Genomic DNA, 19,633 nt, shown 5'->3' on the forward strand with positions numbered 1-19,633 from the left:
TAGTTTTTAAGGCTTCAGAATTATTCTCTTTGCCACAGTCTTATGTCCTCTGGGCTCACTGGGGTAGCATACCCACTCCTACAACCCTGGGTGATGGCCCTACACTCTGGAACCAAGGAAATGAACCCACCCTCTGGAATTGAAAAGGGAGCCCTTGTCCTCTGAAACCAAGGAGGTAGTCTCACTCCCAAGGTCATTCTTCCATTTTCTTGAACAAGAACATTATAGCTTACGTTTGCTTACCAGTTGTTTAAGTATGGGTCTTTACTACAACATTCATACATTATGAATTGTACATGATTGGAAGTTTTGGTTTCTTTAAAGTGTCAGGAAAGCCCAAACACTCATAAAGCAGAGTGCAGAATCACTTTGGATTTTAAGATTTTAAAAATTCCAGTCTTTTAGAGTGTGCCCAGGTGCACAGCAGTTTTTGGTTGTGAATAAGTAATAGGTAAAATTTTTAATTTATTTTTTTAAATTTTTTAACTTTTAATTTTTGTGGGTACATAGTAGGTATATATATATATTTATGGGGGTACATGAGATGTTTTGATACAAGCATACAATGTGAAATAAGAATGTCATGGAGAATGGAGTATCCATCCCATCAAGCATTTATCCTTTGTATTACAATCAAATTACACTCTTTTAGTTACATTTAAATGTACAATTAAGTTATTATGGACTATAGTGACTCTGATGTGCTATCAAGTAGTAGGTCTTATTCATTCTTTCTAGCTATTTATTTGTACCCATTAAAGGTCTTCACTTCCCCGCACCCCCCTGCTACCCTTCCCAGCTTCTGGTAACCGTCCTTCTAAACTCTACCTTTATGAGTTCACTTGTTTGATTTTTAGATCCCACAGATAGGTGAGAACATGGAATGTTTATCTTTCTATGCTTGGCTTATTTCACTTAACATAATGATCTCCAGTTCCATCCACGTTGTTGCAAATCACTAGATCTCATTTTTATGGCTAAATAGTACTCCATTGGGTATATGTATCACATTTTCTTTATCCACTCATCTGTTGATGGACATGTAGGTTGCTTCCAAATCTTAGCTATTATAAACAGTGCTGCAGCAACATAGGAGTGCAGATATCTCTTTGGTATACTGATTTCCTTTCTCCTGGGTGTATACTCAGCAGTGGAATTGCTGGATCACATTGTATTTCAATTTTCAGTTTCTTTGAGGAACCTCCAAACTGTTCTCCATAGTGGTTGTACTAATTTACATTCCCACCAAAAACGTACAGAGTTCCTTTTCTCCACATCATCACCAGCATTTGTTATTGCCTGTATTTTGGATTTAAGCCATTTTAACTGAGGTAAAATGGTATCTATCCACAGCTTTTTGAGGGTTTTTATCATGAAGGGATGTTGAATTTTATCAAATGTTTTTTTCAGCATCAGATGAAACGATTATATGCTTTTGATTTGCATTTCTCTGATGATCAGTGATGTTGAACAACTTTTCATGTGCCTGTTTGCCATTTGTATATCTTCTTTTGAGAAACGTCTATTCAAATCTTTTGCCCGTTTTTGATTGGATTTTTAGATTTATTCCTATAAAGTTGTTTGAGCTCCTTATATATTCTGGTTATTAATCCCTTGTCAGATGGGTAGTTTGCAAGTATTTCCTCCCATTCTGTGGGTTGTCTCTTCACTTTGTTAATTGTTTCCTTTGCTGTGCAGAAGCTTTTTACCTTGATGTCATTCTACTTGTCCATTTTTGCTTTGGTTGCCTGTTCTTGTGGGGTATTACTCAAGAACTTTTTGCCCAGACCAATGTCCTGTAGATTTTGCCCAATGTTTTCTTGTAGTAGTTTCATATCTCGATGTGTTAGATTTAGGTTTTTAATCCATTTTGAGTTGATTTTTGTATATGGCGAGAGATAGGGGTATAGTTTCATTCTTCTGAATATGGATATCCAATTTTCCCAGCACCATTTATTGGAAAGACTGTCTTTACCTCAGTGTATGTTCTTGGCACCTTTGTTAAAAATGAGTTCACTTTAGGTGTGTGGATTTGTGTGTTGATCAATTGAAATGATCGTATGGTTTTGATCCTTTATTCTGTTGATACGATATATCACATTGATTTGCATATGTTGATTAGGATAGCTTTGGCTATTCTGGGTCTTTTGTGGTTCCATCTAAATTTTAGGATTGTTTTTTCTATTTCTGTGAAGAATGTCATTGGTATTTTGGCAGGGATTGCATTGAATATGTAGATTGCTTTGGGCAGTATAGACATTGTAATAAATTGATTCTTCCAATACATGATCATACAGTATTTTTCCATTTTTGAATGTCCTCTTCAATTTCTTTTATCAGTGTTTTGTAGCTTTCATTACAGACATCTTTCACTTGTTTGGTTATGTTCATTCCTAGGTATTTAATTTTATGTGCAGCTGTTGTAAATGGGATTACTTTTTTATTTCTTTTTCACATTTTTCACTTTTAGCATAGAGAAATGCTACTGATTTTTGTATGTTGATTTTGTATCCTGCAACTTTAGTGAGTTTACGAGTTCTAATAGTTTTCTTGTGGCGTCTTTAAGTTTTTCCAAATATAAAATCATATCCTCTGCAAACAAGGATTATTTGACTTCTTCCTTTCCAAGTTGGATGCCCTTTATTTCTTTCTCTTGTCTGATTGCTTTAGCTAGGACTTCCAGTAGTACTATGTTGAATAACAGGGGTGAAAGTGTGCATCCTTATTGTCTTCCAGATCTGAGGAAAGGCTTTCAGTTTTTCCCCATTAAGTATGATACTAGTTGTGGGTCTTTCATATATGGTTTTTATTATGCTGAAGTACGTTCCTTCTATCCACAGCTTTTTGAGGGTTTTTATCATGAAGGGATATTGAATTTTATCAAATGTTTTTTCAACATCAATTGAAATGATTGTATGGTTTTGATCCTTTATTCTGTTGATATAGTATATCACAATGATTTGCATATGTTGAACCATCTTGGCATCCCAGGGATAAATCTCACTTGGTCACGATGAGAGATCATTCTAATATATTGTTGAATTTGGTTTGCTAGTATTTTGTTGAGGATTTTTGTATCAAAATTCATCAGAGATATTGACCTGTAGTTTTCTTTTATGGGTGTGTCTTTGTCTGGTTTTGTTATAAGGATAATACTGGCCTTGCAGAATGAGTTTGGAAGTATTCCTTCCTCCTCCATTTTTGGATAGTTTGAGTAGGATTGATATTAGCTCTTCTTGAAATGTTTGGTAGAATTCATCAGTGTAGCCATTGGATCCCAGGCTTTTCTTTACTGGGAGACTTTTTATTACAACTTCCATCTCATTACTTGTTATTGGTCCGTTCAGGTTTTGGATTTCTTCCTGGTTCAATCTTGGTAGGTTGTATGTATCTAGGAATTTGTTCATTTCTTCTAAATTTTCCATTTTATTGGCATATGGTTATACATAGTAGCCACTAATGAACCTTTGAATTTCTGCAATATCAGTTGTAAAAGCTCCTTTTTCATTTCTAATTTTACTTATTTGGCTCTTCTCTCTTTTTTTCATGGTCTGGCTAAATGTAAGTTTTGTTTAACTTTTCAAGAAAGCAGCTTTTTGCTGCATTGATCTTTTGTATTGATTTTCTCATTTCAATTTTATTTATTTATGCTCTGATCTTGTTTTCTTCCACTAATTTGGGTTTGTTTTGCTCTTGCCTTTCTAATTCTTTAAGATGCATCATTAGGTTGCTTATTTGAAGGTTTTCTTCTTTTTTGTTGGAGGCACTTATAGCTGTAAACGTCCCTCTTACTACTGCTTTTGCTGTATCCCTTAGGTTTTGTTATGTTTTGTTTCTATTTTCATTTGTTTCGAGAAAATTTTCAATTTTCTTCTTAATTTCTTCATTGATGCATTGGTAATTGAAGAATATGCTGTTTAATTTCTATGTATTTGTATAGTTTCCAAAATCATTCTTGTTACTAATTTCTAGTTTTACTCCATTGTGGACAGAAAAGGTGCTAGATATTATTTGTTTATTTGAATGTTTTAAGACTTGTTTTGTGACCTAACATATGATCTATCCTTGAGAATGATCCATGTGCTGAGGAAAAGAATGTGTATTCTGCAACTGTTGGATTACATGTTCTGCAAATACCTATTAGATCCATTTGATCTACAGTGCAGATTAAGTCCAATATTTCTTTGTTGATTTTCTTTCTAGAAGATTTGTCCAGTGCGGAAAGTGGGGTGTTGAAGTCTCTAGCTATTATTATATTGCGGCCTATCTGTCTCTTCAGCTCTAATAATATTTGGTTTATATATCTGGGTGCTCCAGTGTTGGGTGCATACATATTTAAAATTGTTATATTGTCTTGCTGGATTGACTCCTTTATCATTATATAGTGACCTTCTTTGTCTTTTCTTATTGTTTTTGTCTCGAAATCGATTTTGTCTGATATAAAGATAGCTACTCCTTATTGTTTTTGTCTTGAAATCGATTTTGTCTGATATAAAGATAACTACTCCTATGATTTTTTGGTTTCCATTGACATGGAATATCTTTTACCATCCTTTTATTTTCAGTTTACATGTATCTTTATAGGTAAAGTATGTTTCTTATAAGCAACAGATCAATGGATTTTGCTGCTATGAGATAAGACTTTTGGGGCTGTTTTGATGGGGTGAACCTATTTTGCATATGAGAAGAACAGGAATTTTGTGGGACCAGAGGGCAGACTTATGGGTTAAATTGTGTCCCCACAAAATTCATACGATGAAGTCCTAACCCTCAGGATTTCTAAATATGACCTTATTTCGAAATAGGGTCATAGCAGATGTAACTGATAAAGATGAGTTAATACTTTCATAGAGAGCTAAGTCTTGTGGAAGAGACAGACTTTTAAACCTGTAATTTCAGTATGATATGGTGAATGCCATGATAGAAGTTTATTCACAGTAATAGCATATACAAGGGGTAGTTAGCCTTGGCAAGAGATCAAGGGAAGCTTCTTGTAGGAAATTATGCTGGAGCTAAATCCTGAAGGATGAGTAACAGTTAACCAGGCAAATGAAAGGGGACATAGGATTGTTCCAGGCAGAAAGAAAAGCATGAAGGTTTAAAGCACCATGGGACTCATAAAAAACTATGAAATGAAATTGGAAAGGCAGGCCAGATTGTTTCCCATAATTTTTGAACAAAGAAAACGTAAAAACTAGGCCATTGCACTTATTTTATTTTTACTTATTTATTTTTAATTTTTGTAAGTATATGTTAGGTGCATTCATGAAATGTTTTGATGCAGGCGTACAATGCATAATAATCACATCATGGAGAATGGGGTATCCATCCCCTCAAGCATTTATCCTTTGTGTTACAAACAATTAAATTACACAGTCTTTTAGTTATTTTAGAATGTACAGTGAAGTTATTATGGACTATAGTCACCCTGTTGTGCTATCAAATAGTAGGTCTTATTCATTCTTTCTATATTTTTGTACCCATTAACCATCCATACCTCTCCCAAACTCCCCCACTCCCCTTCCCAGCCTCTGGTAACCATTCTTCTTCTACTCTCTATCTCCATGTGTTCAGTTGTTTTAATTTTTAGCTCCCACAAATAAATGAGAACATGCAATGTTTATCTTTTATTGCCTATCTTATTTCCACTTAACACAATGATCTCCAGTTCTATCCATGTCACTGCAAATGACAGGGTCTTATTCATTTTATGCCTGAATAGTACTCCATTGTGTATATGTACCACACTTTCTTTATCCATTCATCTGTTGATGGACTCTTAGGTTGCTTCCAACCTTAGCTATTGTAAAAGCTGCTGCAACAAACATGGAAGTGCAGCTATCTCTTTGATATACTGATTTTCTTTCTTTTGGGTATATACCAAGCAGGGGGGATGCTCGATTATATGGTAGCTCAATTTTTAATTTTTGTAGAAACCTCCAAACTGTCTCCATAGTGGATATACTAATTTACATTTCTACCAACATTATACAGGGTTTTCCCATTCTCCACATTCTTGTCAGCATTCGTTATTTGCCTGTCTTTTGGATTTAAGCCACTTTTACTGGGGTGAGATGATATCTCATTGTAGTTTTGATTTGGGTTTCTCTGATGATCAGTGATGTTGAGCACCTTTTCATATACCTGTTTGCCATTTATATGTCTTTTTTTGAGAAATGTCTGTTAGAGAAATGTCATTTCTCATAAAAATGTCAAATCTTTTCCCCATGTTTCATCAAATTATTAGCTTTTTTCCTTTACAGTTTTGTTTGAGCTCCTTGTGTATTCTGGTTATTAATCCTTTGTCAGATGAGTAGTTTGCAAATGTTTTCTCCCATTCTGTGGGTTGTCTCTTCACTGATTATTTCGTTTGCTCTGCATGCACTAAATTTTAAATTTCTGTCGTAAAGAATAAAAATATTATCTTCAGTTAATATTTAATAAAATTAATGATCCCTTTTATTGAATAATCCTTAAAATTTAAATCTATTGCAGTATTTGAGTTGTTTTATATATGGATATTTTTCATAATTATTAGTGTATGTTAATGTATTATTCAACAAACTTAACCTGTATATTTTCTAAATTTATTGAATTAAAATAAACTCTGAATAGAACCAGTTGATTTGTTTTTCATTTGAGGCTCTTTTTATAACGATTGGTTATACTCTTCTTATCCTTTATAGAGTTGCTGTACCTCAACCAGGAGCTTCTGTACAAACAAAGGGAATTAAACCAGGCATGCCAAGCATCTTCAACCGTATGTTACTATTTGTTATTATTATTTATGAAAACTTTATGAAACATTATTCTATGAAGATTACTATTTAATTACTAAGCACAAGTAATACATGCTTAGAATGTATACTTTGCATATAGTAATATTAGCTTAGGTCACTGTCAAAAGTGTAGTGACCAATTTGGTATCATCCCAAAAGTGAAAGTAATTGTAAACAAACTTATACTTACAGTTTGTTTCATTAGTAATAGTATATTTCATCAAATGTACTATTTTTAATAGAAGAATAAGTAGGAAGTTTAATTTTTAATTGACAACAAATATGGATATCTCTTAAAAGTAAATTGTGTCTTCTTTCTTTGCTATTGGGTTGGCTGGTTTGAACTTTGGCCTCATTTCTGAAGTGATTTTGTAATACAATTTTTTCTGGTGGGGTGTCCGTAGAGTGGTTTGGTTTAAGTCAGATCTTATCAGGTATCATCTCTCTGGATTAGACTTTTTAGCACTTTATTTCCTTGCTTTGCTTTCGGTGTTATTTTGTTTTCATCCTCCACCTAGACAAAAGTGATACTGTCATTTTATTGAATACTACCTTGTTAAATTTGATGTCTCAACGAACCTTTCCAAAGTATTTAAATATGACTTTTGTTGATTGTTACATGATATAAAATTGGGGCATTGTGAACAAGTCCATTCTAAACATTTTAAATCTTTGTAGAAACATCTGTCCTTACCTATTAGATTTATGTGGGTTAGTTAATAATAGATTTTTATTCATTTCTCCTGTCATATTCTAGATTGATTATTCTCTATAAGGCTGAATACTTTGTCCAAAAGTTTCAATGAGCACTTCAGATGATTTCAGTAAAAAATGTAATTTGGGGACTTATGGAGAAAAAGATTATTTCTCCCAGCTAAGCATAATTTGAATTAAAAAAAAAATGTTCCTCAGACAATGGATCTTGCCTGGACTCTAAATTCTAAAAATGAAGGAGAAAACCATAATTGTTCCCAGGTTTTGTGATTCTCTGTTTAATATCCAAGAAAGCAATTAAATTCTATTCTTCAGCTTGTCAGCTTGGTGATTAAACTTCATACAGATTTCTATATTATCATCTGCTAAGATTATCCCATCTCTTTTACCTACAGAAGATAATATGGTACTTCTCACAATTATATAATAGTAGTACCAGCCATTTATTGAGCATTTATGTGTCAGGCACTGTGCTGAGGTTTATGGACATTTTGTTTATCTCACAGGGAGTGGTTATTTGAAATTAATTTCAACTTTTCCTTCCTATTCCATGCTGTTTTGGAGAAAGCTCTTGTTCAGATGTAAGTTAATCATTCACTTGCTAACTAAAATTGAAAGATAGAATGAATTGAGTCTTAGGCTGGGGAAAGAAATAAATCCAAGAATAGCCTGACAGACCAGTAGCAAAAGGAGGGATTGCCTTATGGTAAATCTGGCCGATTGAAAACCCACAAAAGAAAAACATTGTAATATAAGTATCTAATCAAGCTCTAAACAAGAATGAAAAATCACCAGGTACCAGAAGCAAAAAAGGAATTTAAATTTAATAGTGAGTAGGAACCAAAACTAAAAGTGTTCATGGACATCTCAGAACTAGATAGAGGCCTTAATTTTCATGGGCTGAGGTATAATAACCACATGGGAAGGAGAGTCCAGACCACAGACCTCCTATTTGTGAAGAAGTAAAACTAATGTAAAGTTAGAAGTTTGCAGAAGGGCAGAAAAATTGTGACCATCAATGTGGAGAGGTATCAAAGAGCTTCCTGTATCTCCTGGGCAATGGGTAAGAAAAAGTCATCTGAGAGAAAGTAGAATCCCAGACCTGTGCAGCATGGAAGTATGGTTGCAGTTCACATGATTAAAATGGTGAGGCTACTGAACTAAGGAGTTAATACTAATATCTGGTCCAAAATCAGTGAAATCAAGACCCTAAGGTCTAGACAAAGGCAGTTGTGAAACTTCCTAAAAGGGAGGTTTCTTGTAACCTAGGGTGCTTGGGATTCCCTTGGAAAACAATGTCTACAGAAAGTGGATTCATGGTTAAAAATTACAAACTTCCAAAGGAAATGAGCTACTACTGAAAGGCAATGTGATCAGATGTAACACATGGAAGAATTCATACCCCAGAAACTAGAAATGCTAGGCCAATCAGAAAGAGGCTTTGAAACATATGTTTATTATTTTTATAATTTTTTAATAGAGATAGTGTCTCACTATGTTTCCCAGGTTGATCTCAAACTCCTGGCCTCAAGTGATCCTCCAGCCTCAGCCTCCCAAAGTGCTGGGATTACAGGTGTGAGCCACCACATCCAGCTCTAAAATAAACAAGTTTAAAAAGTTAAAGGAATAAATAAAAGTCAGTAAGTTGGAAACAGATCAATATGAAGAACTGACATATGTGAAAAAGGTATCCACACACACACTTATCAGTAGAGGATGAGTAGAATAATAGATAAATGCAGATGAAGAAATAATTTAGTGTATTTGGAGATACTGATGAAATCACACTAGAGAGTGGTAAAGAGTTTAGAAAGGTAAAATACAAGTTGAAAGACATAGTGGATAGGATGAGAAAGTCCAATTTATATCTAATAAAGGTTCAGGAGGACAGAACAGAGATAGTTAGGAAGAAGCAGTATTTTAAGAGGGTATTTTTTCAAAATTGTATATATATATAAATGAATTATTAAATTGAAGGATCACAGTGAATTCTGAGTAAAATAAAAATAATCTGTATCTAGACATATGATATGTGATAAATGATACAGACCATGATAGTGAACCTGCAGAGCATCAAAGATAAACATCCTTAAAACTACCAGAGATAAAAAAAAAAGAGATTTATCAACAAAGAAAACAAAATTTGGAAAAATTTCCCAGAAACAATAATGCTTTAGACAGTGAAATGTCTTCAAAGTGTTGAGATAATTCCTAACCTGGAATTTTATGTCTACCTAAACAATCAAGCAAGAGTGAGGGTGAAATAAAGATATTTTCATATAGAGACTAAAAGAGTTATTACTTGTAGAGTCTCAATGAAAGAATTACTAAAGAATTCTGAGAGATGGAAAATCAAACCAAAAGGAAATATCAGAATGTAAGAAGCAATGGTAAGCAAAGAAGTTAGTAAAATATTGGTAAATATAAATAAATATATGCAGTAGAAATTAATAACTATGGTAATGAATTATTTCATGGGATTTGAAACAAAGTAGAATGAAAATACTATTTAAGGTGAAATGGATGGAAAGATGAGAATTAAAGCATTCTAAGATCATTGTATCTTTATGGAAAATAGTAGAGATTTATATACTGCAGGCTTTGTAAATTTAAACATGTGAGTTAAAAATTTAAGATCAAGCTGAAAGAATAGGATAGAATGTGTAACTTCTGAAGCAGCACAGAAAAAAAGGGGAGGAATTATGAAAAATTTTTCAGGGCAGTAAAAGTAGAAAAAAGGGGGAAAAAGCAAAGAAAAAGCATGATTAAGATAAAACATGGACTGGGCATGGTGGCTTATGTCTGTGATTCCTGCACTTGGGAAGTCTGAGACAGGAAGATTACTTGAGGCCAGGAGTTCAAGACTAGTCTGGGCAACATAATGGGACTCCATCTCTTTTTTTTTTTTAAGATAAAACACAAAATAATATAGCTGAGATAATTCTGAATTATCACCAATTTCAATAAATGTAAACATATTAAACTTTCATATTTCAATCTTAAAAATTAATCCAGTTACATCCTACACATAAGAGACACACTTAAGCCTGGTGCAGTGGCATGCACCTATAGTCCTAGCTACTCAGGAAGCTGAGGCAGGAGGATCACTTGAGTCCAGGAGTTTGAGACTGTAGTGTGCTATGATCATGTCTGTGAATAGCCACTGCACTTCAGCCTGGGCAACATAGTGAGAACCCATCTCAAAAGAAATTTTTTTAAGAGAGAGACATACTCAAGAAAAATTATATAAAAGGTTGAAAATAAAGGAATGGCAAAATATATACCTGATATATACTAACCAAGAGAAAAGTGGTATAGCAATATTCATATGAAGTAAATAGAATTTAAGGTAAAAACTATAAGTAAAGATAAATAGGGACAATATAGAATATATAGGATGATAAATCAACATTCCACTAAGAATACAGTAACAATCATGAATGTATATAACATATAATATAATCTTAAAAAGGTAAACAACCTGGTGGATTTTAAAAGAGCAGTTGGTGCACATAACAATCATGGTGCACTCCTCTTAAAATAATAGAACAAGGAGACAAAAACATCATTATATGCACACACACACACACACACACACGCCACTGAAAACCAGGACAAACAAAATCTTAAAAGAAGCAAAAGAGAAAAGAAAAAAATACACATAAGTCAAAAGGAGCAAAGACAAGCATGACAGCAGATGTCTCTTAAGAAATCATGTAATCACGGAGCATGCCTGTATTACCAGTGACTTGGGAGGCTGAGGCGGGAGAATCACTTGAATTCAGGAGGCGGAGGTTGCAGTGAGCCAAAATTGCACCACTGCACTCTAGCCTGGGTGACAGAGTGAGATTCTGTCAAAAAAAAAAAAAAAAAAAAAAAAAAAAACTGTAAACTTAGCATTCTATACACAGTGAATATAACTTTTAAAAATAAAGACAAAAGCTGCAAAAGCTGAGAGAATTCATCACCACCAGACCTACACAATGAAAAATATTAAAGGAAGTTCTTCAGGCAGAAAACGTATAACACCTGATAGAAATTTTTATCTAAGTAAAGGAAGATAAAGCACCAGAAATAGTAAATAGGTGGGTAAAATAAAATATATTTTCTCATTTTTCTTTTATATCAGAAATAATAAAAATATATTGTGGAGTTTATACTTTATATAGAAGTAAAGTGTTATGAAAAAATAGCATGATGACTGGAGGGGATATGGAAATACACTGTTCTAAAATTCTTACACTACATGCATGAAGATGCATAGCATCATTTGAAGGTAGATTGTAGTAAGTTAATGTTGTATATTATAGACCTTAGAGAAAACACTAAAAAAAAAGTGTAGCCAATCAATAGCAGGGCTTAATGGGATTATTTTTTATTTTATTTTATTTTATTATACTTTTAAGTTCTGGGATACATTTGCAGAACGTGCAGGTTTGTTACATAGGTATATATGTGCCATGGTGGTTTGCTGCACCCATCAACCCATCATCTACATTAAGTATTTCTCCTAATACTATCCCTCCCCTAGCCCCCAACATGACGACAGGCCCCAGTGTGTGATGTTCTCCTCCCTGTGTCCATGTGTTCTAATTGTTCAACTCCCACTTGTTAGTGAGAACATGCAGTGTTTGATTTTCTGTTCTTGTGTTAGTTTGCTGAGAATGATGGTTTCCAGCTTCATCCATGTCCCTGAAAAGGACATGAACTCATCCTTTTTTATGGCTGCATAGTATTCCGTGGTGTATATGTGCCACATTTTCTTTATCCAGTCTATCATTGATGGGCATTTGGGAAGATTCTAAGTCTTTGCTATTGTGAACAGTGCCTCAATAAACATATGTGTGCATGTGTCTTTATAGTAGAATAATTTATAATCCTTTGAGTATATACCCAGTAATGGGATTGCTGGGTCAAATGGTATTTCTGGTTCTAGATCCTTGAGAAATCACCAAACTGTCTTCCACAATGGTTGAACTAATTTATACTCCCACCAACAGTGTAAAAGCATTCCTATTTCTCCACATCCTCTCCAGCATCTGTTGTTTCCTGACTTTATAATGATCCATTCTAACTGGCATGAGATGGTATCTCATTGTGGTTTTGGTTTGCATTTCTCTAATGACCAGTGATGATGAGCTTTTTTTTCATATGTTTGTTGGCTGCATAAATACCTTCTTTTGAGAAGTGTCTGTTCATATCCTTCACCCACTTCTTGATGGGGTTGTTTATTTTTTTCTTGTAAATTTGTTTAAGTGACCAATGGAACAGAGCAGAGGCCTCAGAAATAGCACCACACATCTACAACCATCTGATCTTTGACAAACCTGACAAAAACAAGCAATGGGGAAAGGATTCCCTATTTAATAAATGGTGTTGGGAAAACTGGCTAGCCATGTGCAGAAAACTTAAACTGGACCCCTTCCTTACACCTTATACAAAAATTAACTCAAGATGGATTAAAGACTTAAACATAAGACCTAAATCCATAAAAACCCTAGAAAAAAACCTAGGCAGTATCACTCAGGACATAGGCATGGGCAAAGACTTAGGAATAAAACATCAGAAGCAATGGCAACAAAAGCCAAAATTGACAAAAGGGATCTAATTAAACTAAAGAGCTTCTGCACAGCAAAAGAAACTATCATCAGAGCGAACAGGCAACCTACAGAATGGGAGAAAATTTTTGCAATGTATTCATCTGACAAAAGGCTAATATCCAGAATCTACAAAGGGATTGTTTTTTAAAACATTCAATCCAAGAGAAGACAGGAAAAGAGAAAATCGATCTAAGGAATAGATGAGTCAAAGAGAAACAATAGAAAAGTAGCAAATTTAAGTCCTTCCATGGTTAATTGCAGGCATACCTCAGAGATGTTGTGGATTAGGTGCCAAACCATTAGAATAAAGTGAAAATTGCAGTAGAGCAAATCACACAAATTTTTAGGTTTTTCAGTACATATAAAAGTTATGTTTACGTTCTAATAAGTATGCAATATCATTATATCCAAAAATGTACATACCTTAATTAAAAAATACTATATTGCCAATAAATGCTAACCATCATCTGAGCCTTCAGTGAGTCATAGTCTTTTTGCTGGCAGAGGGTCTTGCCTTATGCTGATGGCTGTGGCAGTTTCTTTTTTTTTTTTTTTTAAGTTGTTATCAGCTTTATTTTTTTTTCAGATTTTCCTTTTTTTATTATACTTTAAGTTCTAGGGTACATGTGCACAACGTGCAGGTTTGTTACGTATGTATACATGTGCCATGTTGGTGTGCTGCACCCATTAACTCGTCATTTACATTAGGTATATCTCCTAATGCTATCCCTCCCCCCACCGCCCACCCCATGACAGGCCCCAGTGCTTGATGTTCCCCACCCTGTGTCCAAGTGTTCTCATTGTTCACTTCCCACCTATGAGTGAGAACATGCGGTGTTTCGTTTTCTGCCCTTGCGATAGTTTGCTCAGAATGATGGTTTCCAGCTTCATCCGTGTCCTTACAAAGGACATGAACTCATCCTTTTTTATGACTACACAGTATTCCATGGTGTATATGTGCCACATTTTCTTAATCCAGTCTATCATTGATGGACATTTGGGTTGGTTCCAAGTCTTTGCTATTGTGAATAGTGCCACAATAAACATACGTGCGCATGTGTCTTTATAGCAGCATGATTTATAGTCCTTTGGGTATATACCCAGTAATGGGATGGCTGGGTCAAATGGTATTTCTAGTTCTAGATCCTTGAGGAATCGGCTTTGACAGTTTCTTAAAATAAGACAGCAATAAATTTTGCCACATCAGTTGACTTTTCCTTTCAGGAAAGATTTCTCTGTAGCATGTGATGCTGTTTGACAGCATTTTACCCACAGTAGAACTTCTTTCAAAATTGGAGTCACTCCTTTCAAACCTTGACACTACTTTATCTATTATGCTAGGCTTATGTAATATTCTAAATTCTTTATTTTCATTTTAACAATGTTCACGACATCTTCACCAGGAATAGATTCAATCTCAAAAAAACCACCTTTGTTCATTTGTAAGAAGCAACTCTTCGTCCATTCAAGTTTTATGATGAGATTGCAGCAATTTAGTAACATCTTCAGACTCCACTTCTAATTCTAGTTCTCCTGCCATTTCCACCACTTCTGCGGTTACTTCCTACCCTAAAGTGTTGAACCCCTCAAAGTCATCTATGGGGTTTGGAATCAATTTCTTCTAAACTCCTGTTAATGTTGATATTTTGGCCTCCTTCCATAAATCACAAATACTTTAAATGGCATCTAGAATGGTGAATCCTTTCCAGAAGGTTTTCAAATTTCCGGGAGGTTTTCAGTTTTCACTTTTGCCCAGATCCATCAGAGGAATCACTAAGGTAGCTATAGCCTTATGAAATGCTTTTCTTAAGAATTAAGACTTGAAAGTCAGAATTACTCCTTGATCCATGGGCTTCTGAATGGTTTTGTGTTTGCAGGCATGAAAACAACATTGAACTCCTTGATGGAACTCCATCAGAGCTCCTGGTCATCAGAGCTCCTGAGTGACCAGGTGCATTGTCAATGAGCAGTAATATTTTGAGGGGAATCTTTTTATCTGAGCAGTAGTTCTCAATAGTGGGCTTAAAATATTCAGTAAACCATACTATAAACAGATGTGCTGTCATTGAGGCTTTGTTCCATTTCTAGAGCACAGGCAGAGTAGATTTAGCATAATTCTTAAGGGCCCCAGGATTTTTGGAATGGTAAATGAGCATTGGTTTCAACTTAAAGTCGTCAGCTGCATTAGCCCCTAAGAAGAGAGTCAGCCTGTCCTTTGAAGATTTAAAGGCAGGCATTGACTTTTCCTCTCTAACTATGAAAGTCTTAGATGGCATCTTCTTCCAATACAAAGGTATTTTATCTCCATTGAAAATCTGTTGTTCAGTGTAGTCGCCTTCATCAGTTATCTTAGCTGGATTTTCTGGATAAGTTGCAGCTTCTACATCAGAACTTGCTGCCTCACCTTGCACTTTTATGTTATGGAGATAGCTCCTTTCTTAAACCTCATGAACCAATCTCTGCTAGCTTCCAACTTTTCTTCTCCAGCTTCCTTACTTATCTTAGCCTTCATAGAATTGAAGAGAGTTAGGTTAGGGCCTTGCTAGGAATTAGGCTTTGGCCTTAGGGAATATTGTTGTGGCTAGCATGATCTTCTATTCAGACCACCAAAACTTTCTCTAGATCAGCAATAAGGCTGTTTCAGTTAGTTATCATTCATGTGTTCACTAGAATAGCACTTTTACTTTGCTTCAAGAACTTTTCCTTTGCATTCTCAACTTGGCTAATTGTTTGGCTCAGAAGGCCTTGGTTTTCAGCCTATCTTGGTTTTTGACATGCCTTCCTCACTAAACTAAATTGTTTCTAGCTTTTGATTTAAAATGAGAGATGTGTGACTCTCCTTTCACTTGAACACTTAGAAAACATTATAAGGTTATTAATTGGCCTAATTTCAATATTATTTTGTCTTAGGGAATAGGGAGACTTGAGGAAAAGAGGATAGACAGGGGAATGGCCAGTAATTGGGGCAGTTAGAACACACACAGTATTTTTCAATTAAGTTTGCTATCTTATATGGGTGTGGTTTGTGGCGCCTCATAACAATTACAATAGTAGCATCAAAGATCAGTAATCACAGGTCACCATAATATATATAATAATTTAAAAGTTTGAAATACTGTGATAATTACCAAAACGTGACACAGAGACACAAAATGAACATATGCTGTTTAAAAAATGTCACCAATAGACTTGCTCAACACAGGGTTCCCACAGACCTTCAATTTGCAAAAAAATGCAATATCTGTGAAGCACAATAAAGTGCATTAAAACAAGGTATGCCTTTATATTAAAATAAATAGCATAAATACCCCAAGTAAAAAGTGGAGAATATTATATTGGGTATAAAAGTAAGACCCAACCATATACCATCTAAAAGAAAACCAATTTAAATGTAAAGATATGATATAAAAAGATGGAAAAGTACATACCATACAACAGAAAGCTTGAGTGTCTATACTTATATCAGAAAAGTAGATTTCTGATACAATCAACTATAACTGGATATTGATAAAAATTTAAAGTAGAGAAATGAGAAGAGTCAAGGATCCCTCAATTACCTACTCCTTGTCTCTTTTTAACAAACTCAGTATTCCAGCTGGAGTAGGCATTTGTATTAGGGAGATACTCATGCACCTCCCCCCTTTCTTAGAATAAATATGCTGCAACCACCATTTGAGAATAATTTGACAATACCTAATTTGTTGGAAATGTGTTACACTCTGTGACCTAGAAATTCCATTTATGTCTTTGGCCACATAGGAAGACACATTCCAAGATGTTCGCTGGAAAATTATTTATAATAGAGAAAATTAAAAGCTAAATGCTAATTAACAGATGATTATAAATATAGCATATTAATATACTGTAATATTATATTGCAGTTTTAATGAATGAATTAGATCTATATGTGTCAACATGGTCACTAATGTATTCCCAGGTAGTTTCATGATAACTTTGGCTTTTTATATGCTTGTAAATTCAAAAGTCATTCATTTTGTGAATATACAATTAATATGTTTGTGTGGTTTGTGCTTCTATCTAGTAACTCAGACATACATTTGAAAAGTTAACAGTAACACAAGGCATTACAGGTAGCCTCTGGCTTTCACTAGTCTTTAAAAAGTCTGTTATATACTTGCAAGCAAGAAGGAGAGGCAAAGAAAATAGCTCCTTTCCCTCCCCCTGCCTCCATACACCCCATTACATTTTTTTTTTTTTTTGAGACAGAGTCTTGCTCTGTCACCCAGGCAGGAGTGCAATGGCACAATCATGGCTCACTGCAGCCTCGACCTCCCAGGCTCAAGCGATCCTCCCACCTCAGCTACCAAGTAGATGAAACCATAGGTGTGTGCCATAATGCCTGCTTATTTTATTACTATTATTATTATTATTACTTTGTAGAGACAGGGTCTCCCTATGTTGCCTAAGCTGGTCTTGAACTCCCAGCCTCAAGCAGTCCTCCTGCCTCAGGCTCCTAAAGTGCTGGGATTACAGGCGTGAGCCTGCCTCTATCAACCTACCACTCTTATCCACGTAATGAAATGCTTGGAGTAGATTTAAAAAAAAAAATTCACGATGCCTACGTACATACGTTTGAACTGCATTCTTTTTTTAACCTTACGACCTAAATATAAATGTTCCTCATTAAAACATTGAACCAATCTCACCAGAAATAAGAGTAAAATAGATAATTGAAATAATAGAATGAAAATTATAATTGTAAAATATAAAAATATAATTTTGCTAAGTAACCTGTATTTTAGCTATGCATTAAGCTTAAAATATAACATGTTTCATATAGTAATTTTATTAATATTCAAAAAAAACTACTTCATGATTTTCCATCTTATTTTTAGAAAAACCTGAGCTTTAGATATATTTTGTCTCTTTCCTATTTATTGCCTTTGATTTGTTACTATTCACAACCAATAACTGCCAATGTCTCCTGTATTGATTTCATACCCATTTGTATTACTTAATTATGAAGATGTAATTGAGGTAGGTAATTGTAGTCCCCAGTTACTAAAATAAAAAAAATAAAGCATGTTTCTTTAGAGGAATTTTTCATATAAACATTTGTACCTTGGCAGTCCTTAATATTAACACTCAAATGAGAAAATATGCATAGAAAATATTCTGGCTTTTTCCAAACAGGTCAATCATATAATCATTTTCTATAAGGTAGATGTAAATACTTAATTTTTAAAAATTAGAATAGCATATCACTTTTTCTTTTGCGTGCTGTATTCTAAAATAAGTCAAGCAGGAATGTTTAATATGGGTTAGATCATTGCAATAGCTACTAATTGTTGTTCTGATTATGTACTTTTATTAGTTTGAGAAGAGATTTATTTCTAGAAGATACCAAAGATGAAGCATTTCCCAATCATTGATTTAGTCCTACTAACTCTTTTTCTCAGCTTTGATTTATTCCTTTTGATCTTTTCATGTGTGACTAAGTTTTTTATCCCTTTTGTTATCAATCATTATTATAGGAATTTGTGTGTTCATCAACTGAATTTTTAGTTTAAAAAACTCTTTTGTAGTATTGCAATATTTTAAATTCCTGGTAAGAAGTATGTGTTCAACTTCTTCATCTTCCCTTACAACTCAAACTAATACTTTACCTTGTAATACATTTTCAGTAAGTCTCCAGCTAGGCTTAAGAAATCAAGCAAGCACTCTGGGAATATGTAATGAAGTCTGATAATCAGAAGTAGTATTTTAACCATACTGAAACCTTGCTATTGCAGCCACCTTCTGCCTCAGCAAGGTTTTTTATGCTAGGATAAGAATACCAGGACATAGGCAAGAAAGAAAGTCAGCAACTTTGGTAAACTCTTAAGCTGTCAGCCTATCTCAGCTAGCAGAACTGTTGTTCCAAAATCAATTTTTATTCTGATTTTACAGTGTTTCTGATTCTACCATGGTACATTATTTAATCAAAATATTACTTGTACCAAATTCCTTAGCACAATGTCTGGCACATAATAGGTGTTCGGTAATTGTTTGTTGAATGGATGAACGAATGTCATAATGTATACGTGTATTAGTCTGTTCTCACACTGCTATAAATGACTGCCTGAGACTGGGTAATTTACAAAGAAAAGAGGTTTAATTGGCTCACAGTTCCACATGGCTGGGGAGGCCTCAGGAAACCTCCAATCATGCCAGGCACGTCTTATATGGTGGCAGGCAAGAGAGACAATGTGTGCAGGAAGAAATGTCAAACACTTATAAAACCATCAGATCTCGTGGGAACTATCTCATTTTCATGAGAACAGCATGGGAGAACCACCCCCATGATCCAATCACCTCTCACTAGGTCTCTCCCTCAACACCTGGGGATTACAACTCAAGGTGAGTTTTGGGTAGGAATACAAAGCCTAACCATATCAATAAGGGATAAATTATATTCTGCATTAGAAACTTAATGTGTTAGATTTTAATCATACATAAATGATGATTTGACGATAGAGAACAGCAAAAATTGAGGGGGTCTTTCATCTCAATTTCGTTCCCTTTTTGTTTTCCCTAAAG

General features: G+C 34.4%; 1 protein-coding gene across 2 annotated transcripts in view; it reads left to right on the top strand.

The window, feature by feature from the left end:
- Positions 1–19,633, top strand: part of RADX (RPA1 related single stranded DNA binding protein, X-linked) — a 67,093-nt gene that overhangs the window by 29,396 nt on the left and 18,064 nt on the right. For both annotated transcript variants that reach the window (XM_054544078.2, NM_001133558.2), the window contains exon 11: positions 6,687–6,760. In XM_054544078.2, the coding sequence (XP_054400053.1) occupies positions 6,687–6,760 (74 nt within the window). The remainder of the gene's footprint in view (positions 1–6,686; positions 6,761–19,633) is intronic.

Source organism: Pongo abelii, chromosome X (assembly GCF_028885655.2).
Source record: "Pongo abelii isolate AG06213 chromosome X, NHGRI_mPonAbe1-v2.0_pri, whole genome shotgun sequence".
Lineage (NCBI taxonomy): Eukaryota > Metazoa > Chordata > Mammalia > Primates > Hominidae > Pongo > Pongo abelii.